The sequence below is a fragment of the Equus asinus genome, chromosome 20 (genome assembly GCF_041296235.1).
Source record: "Equus asinus isolate D_3611 breed Donkey chromosome 20, EquAss-T2T_v2, whole genome shotgun sequence".
Classification (NCBI taxonomy): Eukaryota; Metazoa; Chordata; class Mammalia; order Perissodactyla; family Equidae; genus Equus; species Equus asinus.
In genome coordinates, this window is record NC_091809.1 from 45,503,846 (window position 1) to 45,518,721 (window position 14,876).

The following is a 14,876-nucleotide window of genomic DNA, read 5'->3' on the forward strand; positions in this document are numbered from 1 at the left end:
CTGCTCCCAACACACACACACATAGGCACAGCCATGGCTCAGTGAGTTCTGAAGAGAGAGTCATGCACCACTCAGGCAAGAACACACGCTTGCAACAGACACAGGGCACCCACATGAAGCTTGCATATTCGCCACGAACATCACTGGCCAACACTAAGAATGAGGAGTCTGGAGGCAGAAGACCTGGTTCCCAGGCCTGGTTTCACCTCCATTAGCTAAAGGTCCTTGGGCAAGTTATTTAACCCAAGTCTCAGTTCTCTCATCTGCAAAATGGGTTGTCATGAGGGATAATGCAGGGTTGGCATAAGAGTCCCTTGAGAATATGAAATATTTGTAAGATGTAAAGCGTGATACTATTTCATAAGATATATATTCACTGGCTTGACATATACCTAGGACTTACTACCCCCTGCCACAGGCTCCCTAAAGCTCACAGGCTTCTTGCCAAGTGCTTTGAAGACCACCTCACAGCCCATGGTACCCAGCGCCAGACCCACATACATTTACATGCTGCCTACTGTATAAATATAGGTTTTATTAATAATGGGTGAAATCCCACAAATACAACTGTCATCTGTGTGTGATGGGGGAGTCCAAGTTAGGGTGAGGGAAGGTAGGGAGATATGTGCACAGGAACAAGGGGGAAAGAGCCCCAAGGGAAGGGAACTCAGAAATAGAATGAGCCTGGACCCACCAGGAAAGCCAGACATGCTCTAGGTTTGTCTGTCACCCTGGTGCCCAGGGCATGCTGCTCTGATGCCCAGGGGCCACCTTGGCTGATGGGAAGAGGGAGGAGATACATGGACAGGAGTTTGAATGAGCAACAAGCAGCTAGGGGAGGGGTGTGGAGTGAGAATGCCAGCTGGACGCACAAAAGAAGGGCCATTGGGTGGCAGTGGCCAAGGCCAATTTATGCCCGTGCTTGTGCTTGTGTTGGGTCCTGAACTCCAGGGATCTAGTGCCCTGTGCCACCCGTGGCTTGGGAGGGAGGAAAGACTAGGGGGTAGACACCTGCAGATCCTGGAGACACCCTGGGCAGCACCAGCCTCATCCTTAGAGTCAAAGTGGGATCCCCAGGAGGAGGTTGGCACTGCCCTCCCAACAGCACCCACCACCATGCCACCATCACTCTTCCTCTGAGGCATAGGGGACAGTGAGTATGTGTAGGGCTGAGATCGCCTGTTCGAATCTGTGTGCCTGTAACTCGGGAAAGGGGACGGAGCATTCCAGGACCGTGCGGCAGGAGCAGAGAAAGGAGACTTGAGTCTTCTCCCACTCACCCCCCAGAATAAAGTGCCTTCTCCAGTTCCAGTGGCAGGTGGGAGAGAAACACAGACATTATTGCAGAGGTGCCACCAGGCCCTGCCCCCACCAAAGGTGATGGGATGGGGGACGGGGCATCCCATGGCCCTAGGCCTCTCCCATCCCCAGGACTGGGAGGGATGACCCAGACAGAAAACCCAGCTTCTGTCCCAGCAGATTGTCTAAACCAACAAGGGCCTGAGGTGGGGAGAAGGTGAGGAGGAGGAAGAGACTTCCAGAGTCCTTCCCTGCTCTATTCCAACGTCTAAATGGGATTTCCAGGGGACCTCACCAGGGCCCAGCCCTGGAACCCCAACCTTAGAACAGCCCAGTTTACAAACACTTGTGTAGTGGGGACCCCAAGAGGGGCCACTTTGGTCAGTTGTAAGTGGGGGTCTGGAGAGCCTGGGGCTCCCAGGCAGACAACAGAGGAGGGTGCTGAGGGCAGGAAGGAGGGTGGCAGCCTCCTAGTGGTCTTTGCATGCAGATGTTGGAGAGAGTGGGGAGGAAGCTACAAACTGCATCGACTTGGGAAGACCCCTGGGCATGGCAGGGAGGGCTGGAGCCCCGGATCCCAGGGCCAAGGCTGGGAGCGCAGTCTGAAGTTCACAGCCAGCCTGTGAAGGAGCCAAGAGAGGGGAGGGTGGCTGCACCAGCAACCAGTGCCCGAGTTTACAAGGTTAAAACAGTCCCAAAGGGCTGGGCCTAGGGGCTTCCTGCTGCAGGGGCTGGGGTGCAGGCCCGGGCAAGGCTCTATCTCTCCGACTTGACCCGGTAACGGAGTACAAGGTATGCCAGCAGCCGCAGGGCCAGGAAGAAGATGCCCAAGACCAAGAAGTCCATGTAGAGCTTGGCGTCCTCCACATCCAGTGCTCGCAGGATACTCTGTGGCTTCTGGAATGGGCAGTGTTCCTCCAAGCAGGTGAGGTCTCCTCGCTCCATGCCATAGATGGTCAGGATGGCACCCTCAAAGCCATACCTAGGCAAGCAGGGGCATCAGGGCAGGATACAGAGCATAGGCTCACTGCTCCCTGGGAAAATGCCAGAGCCCAGCTGCAACTCTCTCATCCCTGGGGGCATGGCCTCCTGCAGGGAGGAACAGGAGCGGATGGTGAGGGAAAGGGCACTGACCTGACGTAGGAGACGTAGGAGCTCCACTGTAGGTAAGTGGGGATGGTCTTGAAGCTGACAAAGAAACCAGAGAACAGGAGGACAGGGATGGCGGTAACCGGGCCCACAAAGGTGGCCACCTGGAGGGGAGGGAAGGGGACCGAGCTGTCACAAGGGTGACCTGACAGACAAAGGACTGGGGAGCCGAAGGTTTTCCACAGGCCCATCCCACTCTTTATGCCAGCCCCCGCTTCTTCCCACCAGACCCTGTCCCCTCTCAGGGGTCCCCACCAGCCAGCCCTCCCACCTGGAGGGAGTTGGAGGCTGCTCCGATCAGCAGCCCCAAAGACTGGGCCACCAAGGCTGTGGCAGTAGCCAGGGCTGAGAAGAGCAGGAAGCGGCTGGTCTCCGCTGGCTGGCTTGTCATCCAGTACACGATACTGCAGTACACCACTGGGCACACCACCTGGGGAGGGGGCACAGGGCTGGGCAGCAGACTGCGAGCCAGGGGCACGGTGGCCAAGACCCTCCACTCTGCCCAGGCAGGACCTCTAGAATGGCTACTCCTAGAGTGTCCATGCCTGGTCCTGACTCCATGCTGTCGCCTCAGGCTGATACATGTCCTCTTCCTCCCTAGCTATGTGAACCTCATTCATCTTCCAGTCTCACCTCTTCCATTAGGCCCACTCTGGCTGGTTCAGGCAGGGTGACTTCTCTGTCCTCTGAGCTCCTAAATCCTTCCCATCTGGACCAGCTTATTCCTTATACTGTCAATTAACTCATTCTACATATGAGAGCATTTTGTCACCCTATGAGCTATCATCTTCTGGAGGGCAGGGACTGAGCCCACTGTGTGTGGTCGTGCAAGTTGTTCCCTGCACAAGGGTGCCCAACCAAGAGGCAACCAGATGCCAAGGCCCAGCTGTGCTCTTCTCACTAAGCCATGCCCCCTGGTACAGTGCCACGTCCACCCTGAGGAAGGGGCACCTTTTCCTAGTTGGCACAAAGGTGCCCTGTGGATTATTGGCAGCCCTGGTGCTTGGAACAGGGAGGTGGTGGCAACAACAACAAAAAACAGCTAACATTTATCTATGTGCCAAGTACTTTACACGTACTAACTCATTTAATTCTCCCGAACAACCCCAAGGTAGATACTATCGTCATTCCACTTTATAGATGGGGACACTGAAGCAACGAGAGATTAAGTGACTTGTCCAACATCTTGCAGCTAACAGGCACGGTAAGGCTCCAGAACCACACCATTCTCTATTGCCTCGAATAAGATTTATAGAGTCATTTGTAGGGTTATTATTTTCATCATTTCTGTTTGGTTTGTCAGTTCCTAGACGTCAAACCAGTTTGCTAGAACATAAGTTCCACAAAGTCAAGATGATATCTGCCTTGCTCCTTGCTGTATTCCTAGTACCTGGCTCAGAGCCTGGTGCATGGCAGGTACTCACTACCTCTTTGCTAAGTGAGTGGAAGTAATGGGAAGGATGGCAGGGGACCAGGCTGAGGGAGGCAAGCAAGCAAGGATGGAAGGAGAAGACAGGAGGGAGGCAGTGGGCAGGCGGGAGGAGGAGGCTCACCTGAAAGGGCACATCAGCCATGGTCTTGGCCAGGTAATATGCTTTGAGACTGTACCAGTAATTGAGATGCTCCCTCATGAAGACTGCCATCTCTAAGGAGACTGAGGACACAGGCAAATTTGGCACAGCTGGTTGACACCCTGGCCCCTACCCCAGGCCCCAGAACCCATGCCCCACACCCCACGCTGAGGGCAGCGAAGCTCACAGGTGAGCACGGTTGGCATAAGGGCAGCAAACATGAGGAACAACATGGAGAAGAAGAGGCAGCCGGTGTTGTTGAAGACCTTGCTGGCATCGTTGCCGATGTGCAGGTAGAGGAGACCAATGAGCACGCCGATCAACACATGGGACATGAACCGTAGGTGGGTCAGGACCTGTGCGAGGGGGTCATCACGAGGAGAGGGGAGGGGGTCACAGGCTAGGGATGGGCAGGCCACACTGGGGTAGGAGCTCGGAGCTGCCCTCATAGGCTCATAAACCCACAGGTGCATTGGTGTGGCTACTGGGGGAGGGACCCCATTCCCATCCCAGCTGCTGGGATCCTATGTCCCCAAAAGCCAGGCCTATGCCAGCCTCCTCTCCCCCAACTGATGCCTCACCGTGTCCCTGAGGATGGACAAGAAGGTTCTCTTGAAGAGGATGCAGAACTGTGTGAGGGTGCTGGTGGCAAAGGTGTGGCTTTCGATGGGATCCACTTCCTAGGGAGTGGAAATTGGATCAGGTGAGCCTACCCCACCCACCCACTGTGCACCCAGCTCAGTGAATGGGAAAACTTCTGAGGCCTTCCCAAGGACAGGGGTCCTCCAGGTCTCCTGAAGGAGAATTCCCCACCACTCAGTTGTGTACCTAGAAGCTGGGCTTAGGGGCATGAATCAGAGCAAGATTCAGAGAGAGACATAAGGAGGGGTAAAAACTTTGGAGGGAGGAGGTAGAAAGGGAGTCAAGGACACCTGTGAGGGCTGCTAGTAGATCAGTCACCTTTCTTCTCTCTAAGCCATAGAAAAACATTTATCCTAAGGGTGGAACACCTTTATGCCACCAGTTTCACAATGATATTATTTAACAGTGATAATAATGATGACAACAACAACAATAACTAACTCTTCCAGTTTTTGAGGGTTATAGTATCTCCTTTAAGGAGGAGACCTGGCACTGAGCAAGCACCAGCTGCACCAGCTACAGTATGTAGAGCCTTACATTATGATCTAATTAGTCCTCCCAATAACCCTGTGAGGTAAGTATCATCACCTCCAGGGTAGAGATGACAGTAAGCCACGATGGCCTCAAGAGCATTGGTCTTGCTTACCCCATGGCAGTGTGCCGGCACTGAGGACAATACACTACAGATGCTCAGTAAGAATTTCCTGAACCAATAAATGAACAAGGAAGCCGAAGCTCAAAGAGGTTACATAACATGCCCAAGGCCACACAGCTGTTACTAGAAGGTCTAGTCCAAGTCCTGGGTTCTTCCTAGTACCCAATGGTTGTGATGCCTCTAGGGGACAGTCTCTTTGGCAGGGCCATTGTCCATGGTCCTGTCTCCCCTCCCTCACTTTGCACTCTCTGCCCTCTCCACCCCTACTCACCGGAGGGCAAGGGGGGCAGGGGGTGAGGACCTCGTTCTTCTCAGGGCTGCTCTTCTTCTCAGCCATGGCACAGAGCCCATTCTGCACAGCCCTGAACAGCATGGGGTTCAGGTCTCCATATTCTCCAGAGGCCACCTCAATGACTGGGAGACACAGAGGGGAGGGCTCAGCTAAGGTCTATCCTTCGTTTCCAAGGCAAGCCAGCCCCTTCTTGAGTGTGTGGGGAAGGCAGGTGACAGTGATATTTCTGCCCCCAGGAGGCCGGAGTGCATGACCCAAGCCCCCACGTTTGGCCCACTACCATATCCCAGCCCCTCCCAACAGGCCCCCCACTCACTGAAATCAGCCGGGTTGTGGTAGGTGGGGCAGTGCAAGCCGAGCCCCTTCAGATAGGGGATCAGGTTGGTGACCACACCCTTGAAGATACATTGGCCCTGGCTCAGGATATAGAGCTGAGGTGGAAAGAGAAGGGGGAGGAAAGCATGACCAGTGAACCAGGCAGGCCCCACCAGCACCTCTACTGACCTCCTTCCCTGTCCCCATCACAGGCCAGTGATCTTGGAGGCCCAGAGGCACTTACCTTGTCAAACATCTCGAAGAGCTTGGCACTGGGCTGGTGGATGGTGCAGATGATGGTACGGCCCCCCTGGGCCAGGGACTTCATGAGGGACACCACTTGGAAACAGGAGGCACTGTCCAGACCACTGTCCAGAGAGAGGCCACCATGGAGGTGGGGTGAGGTAGGTGGAACAGCTGCTATGAAGTGGATGGAGCAGGCAAGAAGGGGTTCACTCTGGCCACCCCTGTATCCTGTACACACTGTGTGATTCAGGAATCTGGAGGCACTAAGAAGCCTAGAGCACCGTTCAGTCTAACAAGCATATATTGAGCACCTGTTGAATGCCAGGCACTGGGATTACAATGATGAATAAGTGAGACATAGACTCTGGTCTGGAGGGAGAGAGATAAGCACACAGATCATCTGAGAGAATGTGGAACATGCTGTAGAAACATGGGGTGAAAAAGAGGGGGAGGATTCAGCTCTGCTCTACAAGGGTGTTGGAGGGTAGTCAGAGAAGCTTCCTAAGTGTCTGGAAGAAGAAAGAGCTAAGCCAGGTGAAGGTGGAACGGCAGGCGTGGTGGTGAAGGGCATTCCAGGCAGAAGACACAGCATGTGTAAAGCTTAGAGGCATGGAACACATGGTTCGACTAAGGAATTATAAGCAATTCAATATTATTAGAGCATAAAATACAAGACAGCATGAAGCCAGACGTGAGCCTGGAGAAGTAGGTTCAGACCAGGACCTTGTAAGTCCTCTGACTTTATTCTGAGGGCAAATGGGCCTCATTGCATGTTTTTAAGCAGCGGAGTGAGTATTGCCAGATTTGTCTTTTGGAGGAAGGATTGACCAGGAGAGACTGGAAACAAGGAGATAGGAGTCTGTTGCAGAAATGCAGGCAAGGGTTGATGATGTCCTGAACTTAAGCACTGGCACTAGGGATGAGGGTGGGGCAAATCAGAGATCAAAAAAGGAGGTGGAATCAGCCGGACTTGGTGACTGATTCGCTGTGGGGGAGAAGGTGAGGGAGGCATCAATCACGGAGGACACGGGGCTTTCTGCCTGGATGAAGGATGAGGCTGCTACAGTAGCAGGATTGGCAGGGATGGAGATGAGGAATGAGCCCTTATCTTGGCCCCAGGAGGCTGCAGACACAGGCTCTGGCCTCCAGCAGTGGAGCAGCTGCAGCCTCCAGCCCAGGCTCAGGCTGAGGGGATAGGGCATCCCGGTGGGAGACAAGGGGAAGAACTACCTGGTGGGCTCATCAAAGAACATGACAGGCGGGTTGTTAACCAGCTCCAGGGCGATGGCCAGGCGCTTCCTCTGCCCCCCGGAGAGCAGGGCTGTCCTCGTGTGGGAGCAGGACATCAGGCCCAGTGCCGTCAGGATCTCTGTCACCTGGCCCAGACCCCCCACCCACCCCAGGTCAGCTCCAGAGTCTCTGCTTTCCCCCAGGCACCACTCCAATTTAAATAAACATCTCCCTTAAGTCCATTGTCCCATCCTTGGCCGCCACGCTCCCACTCCCCAGCTCAGGGCCCCAGAACTCAGAAGCACCAGAAAGGGAAGCTGTCTTGCTCCCTCTCCTTCCCCTTCCCCACTCACCAGCTCCTTCTTCACCTCTTGCTTCTCACTCAGCTTCAGGTTAGCAGAGACCTGAGGTCCAGAGAGTAGGTGGGTCAGATATGCGTGGGCGAGGGGCACTGCCTTGACCCCTTAGCCAATGAGAAAGATGAGGACAGCAGACAGAAGCGGGGGCTGGGAGGAGGAGATGGCCATCCAGCCCTCACCATCATGGCTTCCAGCACCGTGAGGTGTGGCAGCAGCATGTCATCCTGCATAATATAACAGGACATCTTGCGGAAGGTCCTCAGTTCCCGTGGCCTCCCGTTGACCAGGATCTGCCCCTTCATTCCAGACTCCCTGCAGGGATATGGGTTGGGGATGGGGGTCAAGGCCGCTTCAGAACCCCCTCTATGCTCCCCATGGGGTCCTTCTTCCCGCCTCCTGCCCCATTCTACCCCAGCCTCGTCCTCACCTGTATCCTGCCAAGATGTTCATGAATGTGGACTTGCCAGCCCCTGAGGGGCCCATGATGCCAATCAGCTCCCGGCGGCAGAATTTACCCGATAGGCACTTGAGGAGGGTCTTATAACCTGCAGTGAAGGAGGGAGGAACTTTCGATCAGGGCTACAGTGAACAGAGGCACCCCAAACTCTTAGGAGCAGCCGTGGCTCCTAAGGTCCCCCTAGAAATGATCACTACTAATGTCAAAGTACCAGAGGCGACAACGCTCTTCTGAAGGCCCTGGGAAAAGCCCTACATCTCATGGATGGGCATGGAGAGAGGGTCAAGGTTATAGAAGACCCTGATCCTCATCTATAAACACAGTGGTCGCTCTCTCCGCACCTCCAGGAAGACTTTCCCAGTGATCAGCCTGAGCTGGCCGACTGTCCTCTGTGTTCCCATAGCACTTGTCATACACCAGCATGTTTGTTACTTGATGTGCCTGTCAACCATCCGCCTCCCCGAGCCTCTTAGTCAGTGAGCTCCTTGGGGGCAGGGTCTGTGTCTTACTCATCTTTGTAACCTCAGCAGACTGTCTGGCATGTGCTAGATGCTCAATTAGTGTTTGTCCTGAGTGTGTGTTCTCAGAGCTTTTGCTTCATTCTGAAAAAGCCTTTTTTTTTGTGCTCTCTCTGCCCATCAGGCTTGTCTCTGCAGACCCTAACATGGCCCAGTCAAATCTCACCTTTCATTCACTCACTGGGAGGTGGCATAGGCATTAAGAGCACGAGTTTGGAGTCAGGTGGATCTAGGTTCAAATTCTGGCTCCACACTTACCAGCTGTGTGACCTCGGGCAAGTTGCTTAACCTCTCTGAGCTCCAGGTCCCTCATCTGTAAAATGAGGACGACAGTACCTATCTCATAGGGTTGTTGTAAAGATTCAATGAGATAATATATGTAAAGCGTATGACACAATGCTTGGCACATAGAGTGCATTTTCAAAAGTGACATTTTATTATTAATTCATTTGACAAATGCTTATTGCTATCTACTACATTCCAAGCTCTGTACCAGACAGTGGACAAAAAAATGAGGAAGACACAGTTCCTGCACGCAAGAAGGTCACAGTCTAGGTAAAAAAAAATGGAAAACATCTATGATCTGAAGATAAAATAAGGATTATAACACAAATACAAGTAATGTGCCATAAGAATACAGAAAACAGAATGGATGAGGGCGGAGGAGCAGGGGAAAAATCAGGAATGGCTTCATGGAAGAGGTGGCATTTGAGCTATAACTTGAAGGATGAGCAGCATTCCAAAATGGACAGGGAAGGCAGAGGCTCTGCAGGCTTTGAGAGGAAAAGCTCTGCTCTATAAGAGCGTATACGTAACACAATCCAGGGAGCAGAGGGCAGTGACTCCAGGAGTCATCTGGTGAAATGGGGGAGGAGAGGGAGGATGAAGCCAGCGAGGCCAGTCTTCCTGCTATGCTTGCAGACCTGCCTCAGTGAGGCCGCAACACCAATCCCCACCAGGTACATTGCTCACTACTACCCTCCTCCGACCCCCACAGAGCCCAGTTCCCTCTCCACTCTCCCTCCTTAGCAGATACAGTGAAGGAATATGATCTTTTGCTCCCTCTCCACAGCACCCACTGGTCCCTCTGGACACATCCGGTCAGGAGGGGGATCAGCTGCTGCCCACTGTGGGGTCCTGATCCCAACAAGGGCCTGGACGGTGCTCTACAGTTTACAAAGCTCATGACCTCAGTTGCTGCTACAGCAACATGAATGCGGCAACTAGGGCCCAGGGAGACCAAGTGAATCACCCAAAGTCACACAGCAAGTTCTTTACTGGGTGGGGGGAAGTCATGGGTTCCAGCCCTCTGCCTCAGCCATCATCACTGTCAGTCAGAAAGACGTGTGGCTGGACACTCCCGCAGAGGCCTTTCAGAGACACTCAAGAGGACCGATTTCTTTTGCAGGGGAAGAAATCGGTAATGAGGAACCTTCCCCTCACTTAATCACAGCCAACCGCTAGATCGAACACTGACGCCTGATACAAATATCATCTTACACTGGCCTTTCGCAATGCATTTTCCCTGATAACATCTCAGCTGAGCTTCACAGCAAGCCTGTGCCGCGGATCTTCTTATCAGCCCCGTTTACAGATGAGCAAAGTGAGGCCGAGAGAGGGTAAGCAGTCTGCCAAAGCCACATAGCTTACAAGTGGCTAGGAATCCATGTCCTAGGGCGAGGGCTACAGCCACAGCCTACAGCCGCGGCCCCTGCTGTCCCACAGCTGCTCGGCGTGGAAGGGGCCTGCTCAGCTTCGGGATGGACACACATCAGAGTTCTAGTTCTGCCTCAGTCAGTGACTCTCTTTCAATTTTGTCAAGTCACTTAATCTTCAGGGCTTCTGTTTCCTCATTTATAAAATAAGGTTAGTAATATCTCCTCTCAAGGACATAGTAGGGTTATTGTAAATATTAAGTGAGACTAATAATATTTAATAGGAACGGGTTTTGAAAAACAAGAAAGGTCATATATAATTAGGAGAGACTGGTGACAACTCCATACCTAGGAAGGGCAGAGATCTCCCTCACTCCGCTCCACACCCAGGGCTCTTTATCCTCCCTGCCTACCTCTACTTGCTTTCCGTCCTCCAGAGAAGGGGAGAGGGATTCAAGTGAAAAGAGAAGCCAGAGGAGGACAGAGGACAGAGAAAAGGACGGAGGAGGCAGCAAAATGGACAGCAGAGCAGAATGGGGCTGGCAAGGTCAAAGGCAGGAAGGACCCGGTGGATGCCAATTTGTGGCTGGTGGGTTGAAGCGAAGAGCTGGCCCGTCTAGCCACATTTCTTTTTTATCTTCATTTCTCCTTAAAACTGTCAAGAAATGAGGGCTAAGGAAATAACAGCTATCTCCTCACTTCACCCAGAGCTGGTCTCAGGGCCCAGAGACTGCTTAGGATAGGGTGCCGGGCAGGGAGCCAAGATGCCTCAGTTTCCATTGGCTCAGGCCCTGTGACCTTTTGGTCACTCATGGCAGTGAGGGTGGGGAGTGCAGAGACAGCTCATGCTCAGCCCTGCTCTGAAGCACCCCAGACTTCTGTCTTGAACCTCAGAGAACAATGTCCCAGCTCCACCCCTGACCCACACCCAAGCTCTGGGAAAAAAAAAAACCCCAGTTTCTCTGTTCCCAGCTCAAGCTGCCCACAGCAGGAGATGCAGGGTATGGTCAGGGTTCAAAGGAACCCAGAGCTCCAGACCTGCCCTGATGGGGGAAGACAGGAGAAGACAGGAATGCTGTACCAGGAAGTTAAGAGAGAAAAAAGAAAAACGCCTGGAGAGCTGGAAATCCCTGGCTCCTGGTCCCAGCTCTGCCACATATTAGCCCTGTGACATTGGTCAAGTTACTCAACTTCCCTGGGCCTCAGTTTCCTGATTAGTAACATGGGATGTTATCTATCCTGCCAAACCTTCACCCTCCCTGCTTAGGAAGAATTGGGCAAGAATGAAGTAGGATGACAGGCATGAGAACGTCTTTTAAAATTAGCAGCGTTCTATAGGTTCGAGGATATTGCTAACCACTGAGGAAGAACCCCTGCCACACAGCCCCCCACTTTCTCAAACCAGTCCTCAAACGCAGGAATTCTACCTAAAAATAAAGAAAAACTCAAGGACCACTCAAGGACCAGAGGTCATAGTGTCAACTTAGAAGAGGGAAGCTGCAATAACTAACAAAACCTAGTGTCCTACAGTGCTCACAGGAGCAGGGGAGCACAGACCCTGGCACCTCACTGTGTGCACGATGAGTGACGGCCTGAGATTTTAGTGTCCCCACAGGGCCCACTGATGCAGGACTTGCAGAACGAGGGACACCCAGGCCTCATATTCCCGAAGAGGCAACTCCTCGGGTCCACCTCCCCACCAGGCTGCTCCCTACCCCGTTTGCGCCAGCAGGGCCCCTCCCGCACGGAATAGGACAGCTCCACGAACTCAATGTCCACGGCTGAGCGCTTGGGGAGGTGGGAGAAGCGCTGGGCTTCGGTGATGTGGTTCTCCACTTTCTTCAGGTGAGCGGTCAGCATCGGGGGCTCCGCCCCGTCCTCCAGCGCCACGGCCATGGCCACAGCCCCGGGTCCTAGTCCACAGCCCACGGCCTCCAGCGCCTTCTCCGCCATCACGCCGCCGGCCTGCAGGGAGATGGCCTGCTCAGTTCGGGGCAGACCCAAGCCCCGGCTCGAAGCTCCCCTGCTTTCTAATGCTGCCCTGCCCCTCCTCCCTGCCTCCTTCGCAGGGCAGATCGCCTGCTGGGAGCACCCTACTTCCCACCGCCCGAGCATCTGCCCTCCCCCGTCCCCCAATCCCGGCGCAGCGACGCTCAGTCCCGACCTCTCCTCGGTCCCAGGCAGCCCCAGCCCCAGCCTGGCCCCAGCCGGCCCCTCGAAGCCCTCAGCCGCAGCCTCCTCCCCGTGGCGGCTCTAATCTCCTTACTCCGGCAGGCCAGAAGCCCCTGGGGACTGGATGATCCGGAGGGACGGGGAGAAAGGAAGGGGCGGCCGGCGAAGGGTAGCAGGGTGAGCGCAGGTTGGACCAGGGGAGGGCGAAGGAAGAGGATGCTCTGGGCCTCCGGCTGCGTCCCCCTCTCCGTCCCTGGGCGCGATACGCTGGCCAGCCCCTCCCGCCGGCGCCCCTGGGCCCGCGCGCCCTAGGCTCTCCCCAAAGACAGGTGCACCGCCCGGACTCAAAACGCCCACCGCCAACTAAGCCCCCCATGGCGGGTTCACCCCGCCCCATCTCCCGCATGCCTGGTCACCTTGACGCGCCCCCGGGCCGGTGCGGGGCCGAGACTCAGCGCTGCCAGGAGCCGGGGATGGAGACTCCGGGCCCTCCTTACCTGCCTCCGGCTGCAGCACCCGCGTCCCAGCTCCCGGTCCCGGCTGCCCGGGCCGGGGCGGGACCGGGGCGGAGCGGGCAGCAGGGGAGGGCCCCCGGCCTCAGTTCAGAGGAGATGACAAGGTTGCGGACAAGCGATTGGGGCGCGCCCCGACTCGGCTCGGCTGCGCACACGCGGTTCCCTGAGCCTGGTCCTCAGAGCCCTGTCCTCCCAAGCCCGCCGGGCGATTGCGCTCTCCTCCCAGCTACTGCTCGCTGGTCCCGCTGTTCTTAAAGGGCTCGCGCCGCCCCGCAGCCCGCAGGGGACAAGGGTGGCAAAGAGGATAGCATCGCCGGCGACGCGGGGGTCGGAGCGGGTGCAGCTGTGGACCAAGGAGTGGGGGGTTGGCGGCGAAGGGCCGACTTGGAGGTGGTGAGGAAAGGAGAACTGAAGTCACTCAGCGGGGACAGGTCCCTGGATTACAGACTAAACAATGGCGTGAGTGTGTGTAGGGGGAGGGGATTGGGGTGCAGATTCCACCACTCTGAGGGATTGTGAAGGTGTCAGCCTGTCTGCACCGCCCACCCCCCTTCAGTTTCCCTCCGTTCTGGCCCTTGAGTTCAGGCTTCCCCCAGGGAATCCCCAAACTAGATAAAAAAGCTTTGAAAGCAAGAGTCTGGGACATCCTCCTCCCCCTCTCGTGCACGCTCCCCACACTGCCCGTCTCTAAGGGGGAGGAGACTAGTTAAGAAGGGACAGAGGGTGACTGCTTTGGGGGAGCTTGCAGACAGCTCCAAGGTTAAAGGGGTGCCCAGAGCCCAGCCTGCTCCGACTGTAGAAATCTTTATTCTCCCAGGCAAATTCCTCTCTTTAAGACAGGCACAAGCCTAATGCTGGAGGCACATGTATGCCTGGGCCTGCACAGGGCTCAGACACTGTCTTTGGCATCTTCTCATACACATGTGGATTCTCTTCCTCACCCCACAAGCCTTCCAGCATAGGTCCCCAGAGCACTCTTGGGCTTTCCCCTGCTCTGCCCCTTTCTCAGGCAATTCCTCTTGCCTGTCCCAGCCCCAGTCTTCAAGGGGTAAGTAGGTTAACCAGTTGAGACACGTGACCTGAGCTTTTAAGTTCCCACCTGTCACACAGCTGAGATGGATGGGAGGGGAGCCTGCTGCTGCTGAGGCTTCTCCTTACTGCAGCAGCTGAGAGGTTACTAGCAGTCAAACCTCTCCCCCGCTCATCCCTCCCTCCTCCAGCCTCTCACAGCCTGGAGGCTGGCGGCCCCTGCAGGATATCTCCTGGCCCCATCTTGTCACTGTCAGCTGTATGTGGGTTTTGGATCCAGCCTTCCCTTCTTTCTCCCCTCCCATGTCACTGGTGCATGAATGGTGCCACATCACCACCATTCCTCAGGATCAATGTTCCCCTTCTCCAGATGGACGCTACATTCCCCAAGTTAACCTCCAATGCTCTACTATAGACTCCCCATCCCCGACAGCTGCATTTATTGAGCAACTACTATGGACCAGGCGTTATCTCATTCAATCCTCACAATATCCCTATGAGGCAGGCATTACAAATCTTCTTAGAGATAAAGAAACTGAGGCATATGGAAGTCAAGCAATGTGCCCAAGAGGACACATTCCTCTTGGTATGTGGTAGAGATAGCAGAGGAGGGCTTGAACCCTAAAGTCCTTGCTTTTATCTATTCTGCTAGGGGGACTCTCAGAACCCTATTCCCAATGGACTGTCTCCCTCCATTTTCTAGACAGGCTCTTCATTCTCCCAAGATAAGCTCCATATCTTAATGACACCCCCCTCCATTCCCTGGCATACA

General features: G+C 54.8%; 1 protein-coding gene across 6 annotated transcripts; it reads right to left on the bottom strand.

The window, feature by feature from the left end:
* Positions 1–514: 514 nt before the first annotated feature.
* Positions 515–13,485, bottom strand: ABCG4 (ATP binding cassette subfamily G member 4). Of its 6 annotated transcripts, none has more exons than XM_014855676.3 (15): positions 12,977–13,485; positions 12,104–12,353; positions 8,186–8,303; positions 7,938–8,070; positions 7,753–7,803; positions 7,400–7,545; positions 6,168–6,291; positions 5,925–6,039; positions 5,588–5,730; positions 4,601–4,699; positions 4,207–4,375; positions 4,002–4,102; positions 2,720–2,878; positions 2,434–2,552; positions 515–2,281 (listed from the first exon to the last, which is right to left on the bottom strand). In XM_014855676.3, exons 2-15 carry the CDS (start codon positions 12,339–12,341, stop codon positions 2,056–2,058), a joined length of 1,941 nt encoding a protein of 646 aa, XP_014711162.1. In that variant the 5' UTR covers positions 12,342–12,353; positions 12,977–13,485; the 3' UTR covers positions 515–2,055. The 6 variants fall into 6 exon arrangements, with proteins under 6 accessions (XP_014711162.1, XP_014711161.1, XP_070346209.1 ...); XM_014855675.3 differs by having other exon boundaries at positions 517–2,281; positions 13,058–13,193; XM_070490108.1 differs by lacking the exon at positions 12,977–13,485 and adding an exon at positions 12,553–12,669 and having other exon boundaries at positions 517–2,281.
* Between the last annotated feature and the right edge of the window lie 1,391 nt (positions 13,486–14,876).